We start from the raw sequence: 13,705 nt of genomic DNA on the forward strand, positions 1-13,705 counted from the left end.
TAATTTCTGGCATTTGGTCAGCCAGATCCTTCCCGAAAACCCATGAGCTGTGGCAAGCAAGAAAACTGTCTCCAGCTCCCCTGGAAAAGGTCTTCAGCCCTCCTTCCTCGTGGAGGCTGTTTCAGTGCAGGGACTGGTGTGACGACAGACGGCGTGAGCTGTTTATCAGCTCTGAACACGTAAAAATTTCATAACTACAGAGGAAATGGGGGCAGCGCATTGCGGCGGGGGGAATAATGGGCTGAAAGAGGTAGCAGTCTGCCCTGCAGGGATGGGTCCTCAGGGCAAAGGGTGCACAACTTGTCCTAGATTTTTTTTTTCCTTTTTTTCCTGAGATCCGAATGTATAATTGCAGGAGGGGACAAGGGGGAAAATGAGCCGAAGACTCGTAACTGCAGAGGCCGGTCCCTGTGAGCAAAGGGCCACATGTCTCCTTTTATCGCCAGCCATAATTCCCTCCTTGGCTCAAAGGCGACTGTGAAAAGAGCAGGACTGGTTCAAACTTCCTTGGGGTCTCCGTGGCAACCAGCCCTGCAGGAGCCTTTTCTTCCTTTCCTCCCTTTCCTCTTTTGTTGTTGTTGTTGTTGTGTCATTAAAACTTCCCGGATTGAATCCCCACCAGGCTGCTCCGCAGGCACCGCTCCAGACCTCCTGCCTGCCTCCAGCCAGCTGCCCTTGCCTTTTCTCATCCCCTGGACCAGCAAAGCTCAGACCCGGCCCAGCAAAGCCCAGTCCAAACTCAGCCCCAGGCCAGCCATGGCTCAACAAAGCCCAGTCCCAGCCCCAGCTCAGCAAAACCCAGCTTCCCATTGGGATATTTGTCCCATCCCACCACTTTGTCCCTCCCCAGAATTTTAGCTTCTTGCAGTTCAGCCCAGCATCCTCAGAGCAATCAAGCAAAAATTGTGATTCTCTGACATTTCAGGCTGGGCTTTTCTCAGAAGGGGCACAGAACAATCCAGACCTGGCATCCCTGCTCTGCGTGGTGCACCAGGCCAAGTCTGAGCAGAGCCCCTCTTGCTTTAAGTGTTCAGGCACATCAAGGGCTGCCGGGGACCCGTGGAGCACCATGCCCTTGGACAGTCAAAGTCTTGGCCATGCACAGCAATAGATCCATCCAGCATAGATCTCATACCCACTCTGTGAGTGCAGGTGATATCCAAGATGCAAGAAAGACTGAGATCTGTGTCATCAACCCCTACCTTTGGTAGTATCGTTAGCATGGGGGGTGGAGCTCCTTGGAGCCATATAGAAAAGCAAAAAATATTGCTTATACCTACTCTTGTGTTGTGTTGGCTGTGCTGGGCTATGGCACTTCCCTGCTGGCATGCTCAGGACTGGGGTGTGAGTAGATGGGGACATTACAGATGGGCACTGCAGCCTGGGCAGGTGGCAGAGTCTCAGCAAGGAGAAGGTCTCCAATCCCAGCAGTGCTCCAGTGGTAGTGCCTGCCCTTACTCTGCAGCATGGCTGAACAAACAGCCCAGGAGATATGCAACATTGATGTAAATTCATGCTGCTCCTTTTGCTCCAACAGCACAAGCACTTGCCTACATCAGAGGGCCCCATGATTTCCAGCTACAACATCATGGAAAGTCACAGCCTGCAGCAAAAAATAGCTGGTCTCATTTTTTACCATGTATTCTCCAGCCTCCAGGATATTACTAGGCTGGAGTTCTGGGGAAGGAAGGAAGGGAGAGGAATGACTCTGCTCCCTTTGGTCCCCATCCCTTCCCCCCGTCCCCAGGATGCATTCCTGCAGATGTCAAGGTAGACAGAGCTGTCTTCAAACAAGCCCAAGACCTGGGGCGTAGTTACTTCATACGCTCAGCTAGTCCAATTAGTCAGATTTACTGCAGTTGTGAAAGGCAGCTCAGCCTCTTCCATAGAGCAAGGCTGCCCTCAAACACATAAGGTGTAAAACTGCCCTTCACTACACAATTTCAGAGAGACAATTTGCACTTGCCTCACAGTGCTTTTTGCAATGGACCTGTTCTCCAGAAATCTCTGGGACTTGCCTTGAGGCTGCTTCCCCACCAACAAGGACCTATGACCACTGATCTACACATGCTCATCCACGCTCAGCCATCTATGCTTGCTGTGTAGACCACATACATGCTGGCAATCAGGGCTCTACACATACTCAACCATCCTAGTCATACGTCTCCTGTATCCTGAGATATTCCTTCAAACTGATGAAAATCACATCATTGTGCAAGAAATCCTTCTGAGACCTTTTCCACTGGGCATTAGCCTGCCCAGAGTGGCTCAGGTGAAGACTGAACAGAACCCTAAATGTTATCTGGAAATAATTTTCCCACTAACAACTGATGGCTGATGGGACAGGTGTCCTCCTCTACCAGACTCAGATCTCCCTTTACTTTAGAAGAGAGTAGGGATGACTGGGAGTAGGCATGACTTGGATAGAAGAACAGAGGTTTAACAGAGAAGGTTTTAAAGCTTCATCACAAGTACTGACCATTCCTAAACCCATTGCTGAAACAGTATCGCCACATGATGCAATGTGGGCCAGCACAATTTCAGGCAAAACTGACAGTCAGACATAATATTTATGTCCTCCTATTTACTGAAGTTTGAGATGGGTTTCATTGCTAGCTCTCCGTGCTCCAAGTTGTCATAGTTACTAGAAACCTGTGCATCTTAGGGCTTCATTAGGTGGGCTTTTTTTCTGAACATTTCCATGGCAAGATAGAGGAAAGATCTGAAAATCTAACCAGAGTTTGAACTGTGAGGTGCTAAAGGAATTTAAGTAGGTGACAGTGAAAGAAGGATGTTTTTATTCAAAGTCTCTAACAGCTCTAGTTCAGTGGCACCCAGGCACTGAGACAAAGTGTCCTTAGAAGATTTCTGTCTTACTGGCAATGGTGGAGGAACCAGCAGTCAGCATTTCCACTTCACAGATTTCCTGTGATCCCCTGGTCACAGAACAAGATATATGTGAATAAAAAGGAGGAGAAAAACTAAACCACAGGAAGCACCACTTATCATTCATTCTGCCCTTCAAATACAAGGACCAGGATTCCAGTTCTGCTCATATGTTCATCTGTTCACTGTTAATTATTAAGTCTGTGATTCATAGCTGTCCCTTGATGTCCTAGCTCAGGTCTGCACAAACAGGGTGAGACACTTTCCTCCTGAAGGAACTAATAGGATATACACAGAAGCAATTGTTTCCCAAGTTTTATGGACAAGAAATACAGGGACAGATAAGGAACCTGGTCCATGAAAATCATATGAGGAGTCATCAGCAAAATTGAGAAAACAACCCAAGTTTCTTGAATTTGGATACGACAAGAAGTACTACAGCAGGTTATTCCACCAATGTTTTAAGAGCATAATCTTTTGTTTCTAAACAAACAAACAAAAAAAGAAGTCCCAGGCCCTTAGCCACAAGACTTTCTGAGATATTGCAGTAAAATTTTGGTTCAAAAGAGTCTCTGCCTTCACTGAAAGACAAAAAATATCCTAAGTGCGGGATTTCTATACCTTCATCTTAGAATAGTTTGTAAAAAAATGGAGTGAGGTAAGGCTATTTGCAGAAAAAATTAGCCATAAATTTACTCCTAAGACAGTAAAAATGATGGTGAAGGCCTTTGCTCACTCTGCTCACGTGTTAATACAGGATTGTTGTTTCCAGGTAATGATTGCCTTGGTGTGCCCAGGTAACGTGAACCGGCATATGAAGAACCAGAAACAGCAGAGGAGGAGAGTCCATTAGAGACAGAGGGAACATAAGGATCTAGGAGAGAGATCTGGCCAAGAAAACTGAGGAATGGGTAAGATTAGAGAGAAATATTAAGGCTATGAGTTGCAAATTAGCAGCAAACACGGTCCTCAGAAACACCCAGGATTTCAGTAGTTTAAGATGGCAGGAACTCAGATGGCTCATTCATGCTTTGAGGAAGGATTTCTTCAGCTCTTTACATACTTTTGAATAATTATTTTCTTTAGGACTGATGGCTAGAGCCATCAAAGAAGTAATTTGCTATTTTACTTCCATTTTAGGTACTAAGACCAAAATTTAGGTCTTCAAAACAACACACTCAGCTGCTTCTAAGACTTGAAACCCTAAAGACTGTGGTCCCAAGGGACCCACCTTCTCAGTTCCTATTTCTGGCCATGCCCAGAAGTGCCCAAATGTGCAGTTCAACATCTAGCACCCAGCTAAGCCACCCTCCCACCACTGAACCAGAGTCGACTTGCAAATCAATCACTCTGATGCCATTGCTTCGTGCTGAACCATGGATCACAGGTTTTGTATGTTCTCTGCTTCCCCCAACACACCGAATCAGGCATCTAAGGCCCCTCTTTCAGGTCATCCCAGGTCATCATCTGTCTCTTGCCCTTTTCTGTGTGGTCTGAGTCATCCTCTTCATGTCACACCAACTGTGAGGTAATTCCACCAAGGACAGCTGAACCGCACCAGGAAGGGTTTGAGTTCCTGGTGTCTCACACTCATCAGTGGCTCAGTATGTTGAAACGCACGTTGAGAACAAATCCAGGAGGCTACATGGTCCCGTCACCTTCCCCAGGCACTTGGTTTCTTCCTGCTGGTAGATTCTGACAGAGAAAGGAAGAAAAGCTAAAAGAAGGAAAAGTTACAAAAGTTAGAGCACTGAGGGGAAGGAGAGGCATGTTTTCAATGTGATTACAATGCTCCTTTGCTGGAGTGTTGTTAGAACAAACCAAAGGATCCCTTTGGATGCCTTGGCACCTCCAGTGGTTGAGTTTGCAGTACCACAATGTTAGCACAATACAGAAGGACCTTTATACTGACATTATAAAGGCAACAGGACTTTTCTTGCGCAGCCAAACCTCTAGCTTCCTCTATTTTTTTCATTTCTGGGCATATTGAAACTGGTCTATAAGAGTCAATATTGCAAACTAGACAGACTGATGTGATTGAAAAGACCCTCAGTAAATAAAACTGTCAGTCAGCAGCACAAGGAGGCATCTATGAGTGAAATTTCGAAATTGTACTCTTTTGGATAACTGTCATTTGCTCTTAGAAATTACATTTAAAATTAATGTTTGCTGTAGAACTTATAAATATTTGTTCAGGCTAGCATGAAATATCCCCAGGATAATTTTAGCATGTACGCATCAGATTTTCATTTCACAGCAGAGAAGACTGAAAGTAAGTCTGTTCATTTCACAGACAACGTAGTCTTCATTCCTGTGAGACAGGTCATACTCTTTGGTGAGACATGTCTGCCATTTTAAGGCATTGGGGGTCTAGGATGATACAACCAAAGACACAACTGAAACCTTACATTGTTTTTCTACTCATTTTTCTACTCATTTCAGTGGGAGAAACTTGGAGTCAAGAGTCACTATGAGTCACATGTGAACAGGGTTAGAAACAATAAGGACCTTCGATCTCGCAGGATCTCACAGGATCTCCAAACCAAAGCAACTGCAGACACTCTCGAAACACAGTCTCTTCCCAAAAGGTAGGACAACATGAATTCCTTATGATGCTGGGACAAACGCTCCATGATGTTCAGAGCAGACAAAGAGAGCAACGGATGGGAGAAGTTAAAAGGTGTGGGAGGACAAGCAACTCAAGAAACTTCATCAGATACCTGTCAGAGTCTATAGAGAGCTTTCCCTTGACTTCAGTGAGCTGGGGATCAAATGTTTACCAACATGTTGTTGATCTTTCAAAACCCGTCTGTGGCCTCATCAATATGATGTTGGGCAGTCACTCGAGTGTGGGTAGGTGCTTTAACATCTCCACTGCTTTTGTAATGCAGTCCTTCCCAAAGCAACACTCTGCCCAACGCACAACAGCAAATAAAGTCTCTGGGGTTTGGGTCTTATGTCACTTTCCCCCACTTGGCTGTCTGCAGAGGAAGCACTTTATAGCGTGTTACTGGTTTGATTTATAAATCCCAGCATCAAGAAATGGATAAAGAGCACTTTGTATTGTTCCCCAATATCTGATGGACAGGAATGTCCCAGCCACCAAGACCCTGATGGTGGTCTCCAACCAATCATTCAGTTCAGATTTCAAAATCTTTTCCCCATTGGACTTCTGCAGTGTTGGGGATTTTCCGTCCTCTTCCATGGGATATCAGCCACCTGTAGTATCACCTGAGATATCTCACTTCAGTCTCTCCTTTTGCTGCCTCTAACAGTTTGACATTTTAATGACAGAAATTCTCTCACTCAGTACTTTTAACTCTTATTCTGTTTGTGCAACTCCAAAACATCCACCAATAGAGGTACAAACCTGTGTAGCAATTTAAGGTCTGCTTTTGTTAGGTAGACTTATAGGGTCTTTAGTGGAAATTCACATACTCCATGGCTTACTTTAACTGGCAATTTTAAAGTGCCTGTGACCATTCCCTGGCACTGGAACCAGAGACACAGGCACACAGGACCACCTTCATCCATCCTGCTAAACTCAGTTTAGCAGCCCCAGTTGTAACTAAAATTTCTTCAGGACTGTGCAAGTTGGCCAGGTCAGACCCATGCCAGGGTCCATGCTTCATAGCTAAAAATATGGACAATAATTCTGGAGAACATTGCCAGGTAGTGTTTAATTTAGTGAAACAGATTAAATCCATGTGTCTCCAAACGCTATTTGAAAATCACTGTTTTCTTAAACCCAAGTGATTGCATTCAACAAAGCATAGCTGGTGCCAGGTAGGAGATATGCCAGGATAGACTACACCCAATATACCCTTTGGGATTTGAAATCCCACAGGAGGAACAAGCCATGTTTAACATCTATGATGGGTCACAGACAGATGGAAAAAACAGTTGTCTGGAGAAGCTTGGCCTCATAGTCCTTGCAGCAGATGCAGGAACTGATGAAGAGGTAAGGCACAGAGCAAAAAGTTGGTAGATGTCCTCTCTTGGATCATGATGGCTGGGAAACCAGTTACCACTTGTGAGAGCAGCTCTGCACTAACTCAGTGTCCAAATACACTAAAATCTGTAAGAACTGGGAATCAGGAAAGACAGAGGCATGAGGCAGGTGTATCCTAGTCATTAAATAACAACAAGGAATGCATTTGTACCCAGAGCCTTAATATCAGGAGAAGGTCTACAACTTTCAAAGCCATGAGATGCATTGGGCTGCCCAAGATAGGACCTTGGAGCTCTGTTACAGCCATCACTGCAATAAATTGATTTAATGGCTGCTCCTAAAGCACCTAATCTCCAGGTGGTTACAAAGTGGGCAGCTCCACTGCAGGCAATAGAGCTGTGATTGCTGAGGATGCTTTATGAGCAAAAGAAACTTTTTTTGACTTCTCCCATTTCTTTGTCCCATTCTGTTGCATCATCCCTAAGACCTGCTACTCTGACACAATAGCTCCTGTAAAAACAGTGTCTCTATGCAATAACAAAGGTTTTCAAGAAAAACCTTTGCTGGGTCTATTTGCAACTTTAGAGAAGTGATAGACCTTGTGATTTATTTTTTTAATTACATGTGTGGGTTTTTAATAATATTTTCATCTTTCTGCATCCAGAGATGCACTCCACTAGAAATTCATTAATGGGACATCTTCCCGTCCGCCTGCTCCACTCTCACTATGACATGGCTTTTTTTTCTCAATAGAAAACCAGGCTGCCACTGCTTCTCCCCGCCATCCATTCCACCCACACACTTTGAAAAACCTGGGCAGTGAAGATTTCATTTAAAGTTTATAACCAGTTTTGCCCACATGGCTCACATCAACACTTTCAGAGAGTTATTCTGCCTCTTTGGTGCTCCCATTAGCTCTGCCTCCTGCAAGGGTTAATGTTCACCTCCCTCTCCATCTAAAGAATAAGTTGTCTATCTCACCCCCACCGTGAGATTAAGCACAATCGCAGTCACCCTTCACCCTTACCTTGCAAAGTCTTGGCATGCCAAGCCAGAAGCAGGGTCTGTGCATCCTGGGTTTCTAAGTGAAAATAAAAACAAAAAATTTAAAATTAAAAAAAAAAAAACCAAAACAAACAAACACCAAAAAATCTCACTGCCCCAGTAAAGTCTCTTGCAAAGAGGGTTTGTCTGTGGAAGTGAGGGCTAGGAACAAAGTTGTGGGGTGGAGGGGGAGGAGAGCATGATTGACAGCCCTGAGCTGAGACTCATCCCTTACCTTGGGCCATGCGGTCTGATTGGCTGCCTGCTGACATCCCCAAGCCCTGCACTTTTTAATAGACGCTTTTGGATGATCTACAGGGAAAAGGCTTGGAGAGGTGTGTTTCTGACAAGCCAGAAAGTCATCCGCACTACAAGGGACTTTGTTTAACTCTTTTTTTTTTTTTTTTTTTTTTTTTTTCCTGGAAGGAGGGGGATTCTTCATTTTCGCACTTAATGTTTTTCTGAAAACTTCGCTGAGATTTTCCCCTTGCACCAGCCTGGACTAATGGATTACCACCTGCTTGGACTAATTTTATCTTTTCTCTTCAATGGCACAAAGGTCTTAGCCGGTTACCCAATTTGGTGGTAAGATTCCTTCCCCCCCTTCCCTCTTTCTATGATTGATTAATGAATTAATTAATTATTAGCTATGGGATTTGTGTGTATGCGTGTTCCTTCCTTTTCACCCTTCGCCCTGCTGATTTGGCCACAACTGCATGTTTGATTCTAGGCATAATTTCTTCAGATTTGACCAGTAATTAATGAAAAGTTTGGGGGTTATTTTTAAGGGGCAATGTCTAGGTTTCCCTTTACGCAAATGGAGTCTTCCCCACCACTCTTAATTTCTCCATTTTCGCCTCTGTAGCAATAGGCATTTGTTTTAGATGTAAAAGGTTGCATTTTTATTTTCTTGTGCAATAGGAATTTTGTCTGTTGCATAACTGTGTAGCAGGTATTTTCTTCCTTTCCATTAATCTGTGATCGATCCTTTAAAAAAAAAATTAATTCTATTTTCTTTTTGGCTGCTGCAGTTTTTGGACTTCTTTCTGTTCTTTTGTTGTATTCTGTCATGTGAATTTAGTCCGGCAAATAAGCTGAGAACGCAAATGGCACCTGAGAAAATATTCATTAGCAAAATTCCTCAAAGATAGATTTTTGTTCTTTTTAATTATGGAAATGTCACTTATTTCCTTGTACCAACAATAAAAATAATTTTTAAAAGAATAGGTTATATCTTATAATGTGGCTGATAAGTAACCTGAGTTACTTATTTTAAAAATAAACAGTATATAAATAAATATGTTAACAAAATGTTAATGGAAGCACTTTAGAACAAAAAATACAGAATAAAACATTTCAGGTCATTTAAACACAGCAGACAGTGAGTTGCATAACAGAATATTTCAGTTAATTTCTCTCTTTATCGTGTAGGATTTCTCATTGGAATATATCTCGTTAAGTTTCTGTATGTGCCAGGTAGGGGCTGTAAGCCTAATGATCTGTAGGGCAAAGAGGGAGATGTTGGAATTTGGTGCTACTGAGATTCTTGGGTTATTTTCGCCTTTCCAGAAAAGTCTTTTTTTTTATTACTGAATTAGATCCTTTCAGTGCCAACATGGAGATGGCAAGAAGTAGGTGGGAGTGAACTTGGAAATGGACTGCCATGTCTGGGAATATTTAGAAATCAGAAGGGAAAAGACAATTTTCTTTTAATAATCAGCTTATTACTGCGGACTTTAAGAATGAAAATGTGCAGTTCCAGTAGAGAAAGACTGAGAGTACAATGAGAAGTCCACGCTTAGGAAGCGTTTAAAAGCTACGCAGGTTCATGAAATGGCTAAATCACAGCATGTTTTCCTGAAGAATTAAATTATTTCCTCGCCCTGAGCGTGGCTGCCTAACTTCAGGACCTAAGCCTGGGGCAGGGGAGCCTACTGAAATATAGACAGCATCACTTTGATTCCTTACATCCCTTTTCTCCTTCATCTGGGGACCGGCATGTCTGAACGGGTGTGCGCGGTGGGTTGTAGAACAGGTCAAAATTACATGGCTGGATCTAAAGACAAGAATCTGCATGGGGCAACGATACCTTGCCGTGACATCAGCTCTCCCAGGGTCTCACCAGCTCCTGACCTGCCTCAGGCTTTGATATAAACCAGGATTTAATGCCCAAATCAAGGAGGGTTTCCACTCTCAGAGCAAGGAACTGAAATCTTCTTGACGAAAAGGTCTGTTTTTTCCCCATGATGCAAAAACGTCTCAGTGAGCAAAATGTCTCTCCTTGTTTTCAGGAGAAGATGCTGCAGACAGGTGTCTGCCCCATGTCCCTGCCCTCTCCAAAATCCTTGCAAGTTCACCCAAAATGAACAATACAGAGGGCATGTAGTACAGAAACACCAGGGGCATGGCAAGCAGCATCCATGGGAAAGGAGGGACTCAAACAAGCTATCTGCAGAATTTTATTCAATAGATCTGCATCTTGCAAATTTTTTGGAGATTCTGGTAATACTGAAGCGCCAGAGACTCTCCGCTGCACTGGGGGGATATGATGAGATGCCCCACGTAGGGTTGAGGGGCTGTCAAAAATAGCATAGGATTTTAGAGGTTTCTTGAAGGCTGAGGGAGCAGAAACACAGAAATATCTGGGCCAGGGCTCCCCGACTGCTCGGGCAGATACAATGCTTCCCACAGCACACAAAATGAAATATATCCTTCAGTCCCACTGAGGGCTTTGAATATCTGCTCTGTGGAGCTGAGATCTTATGCACAGTGTGCTCTGGCATGGTGTGATACTCTTAAAAAAATCATCTTTTTCCAGTTGTCTTCCTGATCCTCTGATCTTTAGGCAGGCACAGAGCAGACCTTGGGGAATGTCCCACTTGCAGGGTTCTACACACCCCAAAACAAGGTGAGGGAAGCAAAGATGGGGCACAGCATCAGCCCCGTCCCCTGCACTGGGCTCCTGCACCCCTCCAGACCAGGTTGGACCAAAGATCATCAGTGCTTCCTTATCCTCAGCTAAACCCACCTCTGCTAAATACGAGACATTCAGGAAGACTGTTCAGGACCCACAGACTGCTGACAGACAGTGTCCAGCCTGCCGGTGCAACCTTTCTAGATACTTTTCTACTGTCTAGGGAATATTTTGACAGCAAAATCAAAACAGAACATCTCTGCTTTGGGGCACAAATAGGAAAAACGTTTATTCCTGTAGTGGGGAAAAAGTGTCTAATGTGCACAAGGAAAAAAGTGCAATGAGAACAGGGTCTTGGCACCTTGTAAATGGGTTTAGGGGTGGCTGGAATAATCTGGCAGCTCCATAGTGCAGTCAGACAATGCCAGCAAGCACAACGTCAACAGCAGTGCAGTGGAAGGGATAAAAGCAAAAAGATGAAGTTGCTGAGGGTTTGCACTGAGTTGTATTTTTAGAGGGGCCAGGAAGGATGCTGGCCATCTGGTTATATTATCTAGAGAGAGCATAACTCAACAGCACCCCTCCAGCTTGCACACCATCATGCTGAAGGGCGGATCCTGCCCTTGGCCTCAGTGGTGAAGCGTTATATGCAAGGCAGTGAGGCTGAAGGCATCAGCTCTTGGCACGGGGAGCAGTCTGGACAGACGGCATGCAAGGGGAGGACTCTGCAGTGCAAATCCAGATCTGCAGTGTCCAGGCTCACTGGTGGCAGCAGGAAGGTGGAGCCACTGGGCTGCAAAGCCAAGAGGAGGGTTTGCAGTCCAGCCTGTTTGATTGCTAGCCACTCCCTGACATCATCTTGTCCCCGACCAACTAGCATTTTCCCAGGCAATGCCTGAGCAATGTCCAGGGGTAGCACAGACTGTAGATGCAATTTTCAGTGAACAGGGGTGGCATTTTGCCATAGGTCCAACCCTTCTTCACATGGCTCCATCTTATTACAGCAGTGAAAAGGAACAAATGGGGCACAGACAGGAAAAGGTCATCTAAATGCTGCCTGCGAGAGTGCTGACAAGAGGAGCTGAAGCCAACAAAAGCTTCCTCAGATATGTGTCCAACACTTATGCTGTCTGGGTTACTGCTGCTAAAAGAGAGGCAGAGAAGGAAGAAATAGACAGATGTCGTGAGTCCACGGAGACCAGGACTGCTGCTCTTCCAGACTCGTCCATACAGGGATGGTATGGATGGAAGCAAAGTGGGCAACGGGGCTGTGACTGGCACCCCAGCCCTGCAGCAGCAGTCATGGGTCATGCCAATAGCCTTTTTAGGTGCCAGCAGAACGAGTGGTGGTGACACTGATCACAACTGCAGTCATTTTTTTAATCCCAAATACCCCAATGACAGTACAGATAACAGAGTCTGAGTCATTGGGGTTGGGAGGGATCAAGGTATGAAAGACTGGTCAATGCAGCATATAGACAGACTGATGGATGGGCCCAGAGCTTTCTAGTACAGTCCTGAGAGAATTTAGATGAAACTCTAGTCCATGGCCAGAGCTGTGTCAGTGCAGGCCAACAGAGATATTGTGGCCCAGAAAACAAGCAGAAACTGCTCCCAGGATGCTAATACATGTGCAGGGGCTGAAAAAGACAATCAGTGAGACAACTCCACCTATGAACTGAAAAGAAACACCAAATGCTCTCCTGTTCCATGAGCATCATTCACCAAAAACTCTTGAAAACCTCTGGTGTGTCACTAGCCTGGAGAAATGAGCCAGATTTGGAGTCACTGGTGTAAACAGGGAGTAAAAAACTCAGCCCCACTCCTCTCATCATTCCTCAAGACATAATATTAATAGGTCACTGCCCATAACTCTGACTCTCACCAAGTGCATTTTCCCATCCAGCATTTGTTGGCCTCAGCAAATGACCTGGCAACTGGAAGAATGGTTTTGTCCATCATATGTTATTAAATTTTATTTCTATCCCTCAGAAATGTTTGCAGGGGAAGCTGGAGGCTTTGGCACCTGGCTGAGGATCCCAGTGGCCTTGGGCCCCTAGGAAGCGGCAGATAGAAACTTAAAAACATGTTTTCACTGGTCCCACAGTAGCTTCCTCATTAGGAAAAACCTGTATGTGAAAACCATTTGCATGTAGATGTAGTCTGAGATGACATGTAACTTGTCTTCTTTAGCTTTCAGTGTCTCACCTTGCTGTAATGAATGGGAGACCTCATTCTCTTGGCAGTCTTGTTTTTTTCATTTTCTGAAGGTTCAAAACATTTATAACCTGTAGCCTGTGTTCTGTTACAGGCATGTGGCCCTTAAAGCTTTATTCGAAACAAATAAAATTGCATCAGACTATGAGAGTGGATTTCCTGATGCAAATCCAGCTGCTGTAGCACTACAAAGGAAGAAAAAGACCCCACATAAAATTTTCCTACAGCTTAAAATGCAGTTCTGGGGAAAAATGACTAAGATAATGATGGAGTTTGTCAGTGACAGAGCTGACGGCACTCACTGTGCAAGCCCAGAGGTGCTGCTCTGGCTCCCGGTCTGGCACACGAAGCCAAAGCACCTCTACCAGTGGCCTGCGCTGGCACGTGAAGCTCTGAACTGGAAGAGCTGACGCATAAACCACACGTCGCCTTCTGCTGACGCTGCTGCAGGGGTGTTAACACCCGCCGGCGTCTGGTGGGTAATGCCGCAGACGGCTGCCCCTACATGTGTCAAAGCTTGTCTGTAGGTGAAGCTACCTGGGGATTGCCGTGAGGCCAAAGGTAATGAGGAGAGATGCTGGAGTGGCGTGTGGCCGCTCATGAAAAGAGCTGTCAATAACTAAATAGCCACAAGCGCTCAGGATCTTGTGGTCTTAAAGGTTTTCTTTAGCATTTTACACAGCCAGGCGTGG

The 13,705-nt window shown here is 44.9% G+C and overlaps 1 protein-coding gene and 1 long non-coding RNA gene across 3 annotated transcripts in view; one reads left to right on the forward strand and one right to left on the reverse strand.

Moving 5' to 3' along the window:
* Positions 1-4,249: 4,249 nt before the first annotated feature.
* On the reverse strand, positions 4,250-8,257 carry LOC141953585 (uncharacterized). The gene is made up of 3 exons (XR_012631932.1): positions 8,118-8,257; positions 7,866-7,919; positions 4,250-4,603 (listed from the first exon to the last, which is right to left on the reverse strand). It is a non-coding gene; the product is annotated as an uncharacterized LOC141953585 (long non-coding RNA).
* Positions 8,258-8,343: 86 nt separating this feature from the next.
* WNT3 (Wnt family member 3) overlaps positions 8,344-13,705 on the forward strand; it is a 52,333-nt gene continuing 46,971 nt past the window's right edge. For both annotated transcript variants that reach the window (XM_074892272.1, XM_074892273.1), the window contains exon 1: positions 8,344-8,467. In XM_074892272.1, the coding sequence (XP_074748373.1) occupies positions 8,388-8,467 (80 nt within the window). In that variant the 5' untranslated portion in view covers positions 8,344-8,387. The remainder of the gene's footprint in view (positions 8,468-13,705) is intronic.

The sequence above is a fragment of the Strix uralensis genome, chromosome 22 (genome assembly GCF_047716275.1).
Source record: "Strix uralensis isolate ZFMK-TIS-50842 chromosome 22, bStrUra1, whole genome shotgun sequence".
Classification (NCBI taxonomy): Eukaryota; Metazoa; Chordata; class Aves; order Strigiformes; family Strigidae; genus Strix; species Strix uralensis.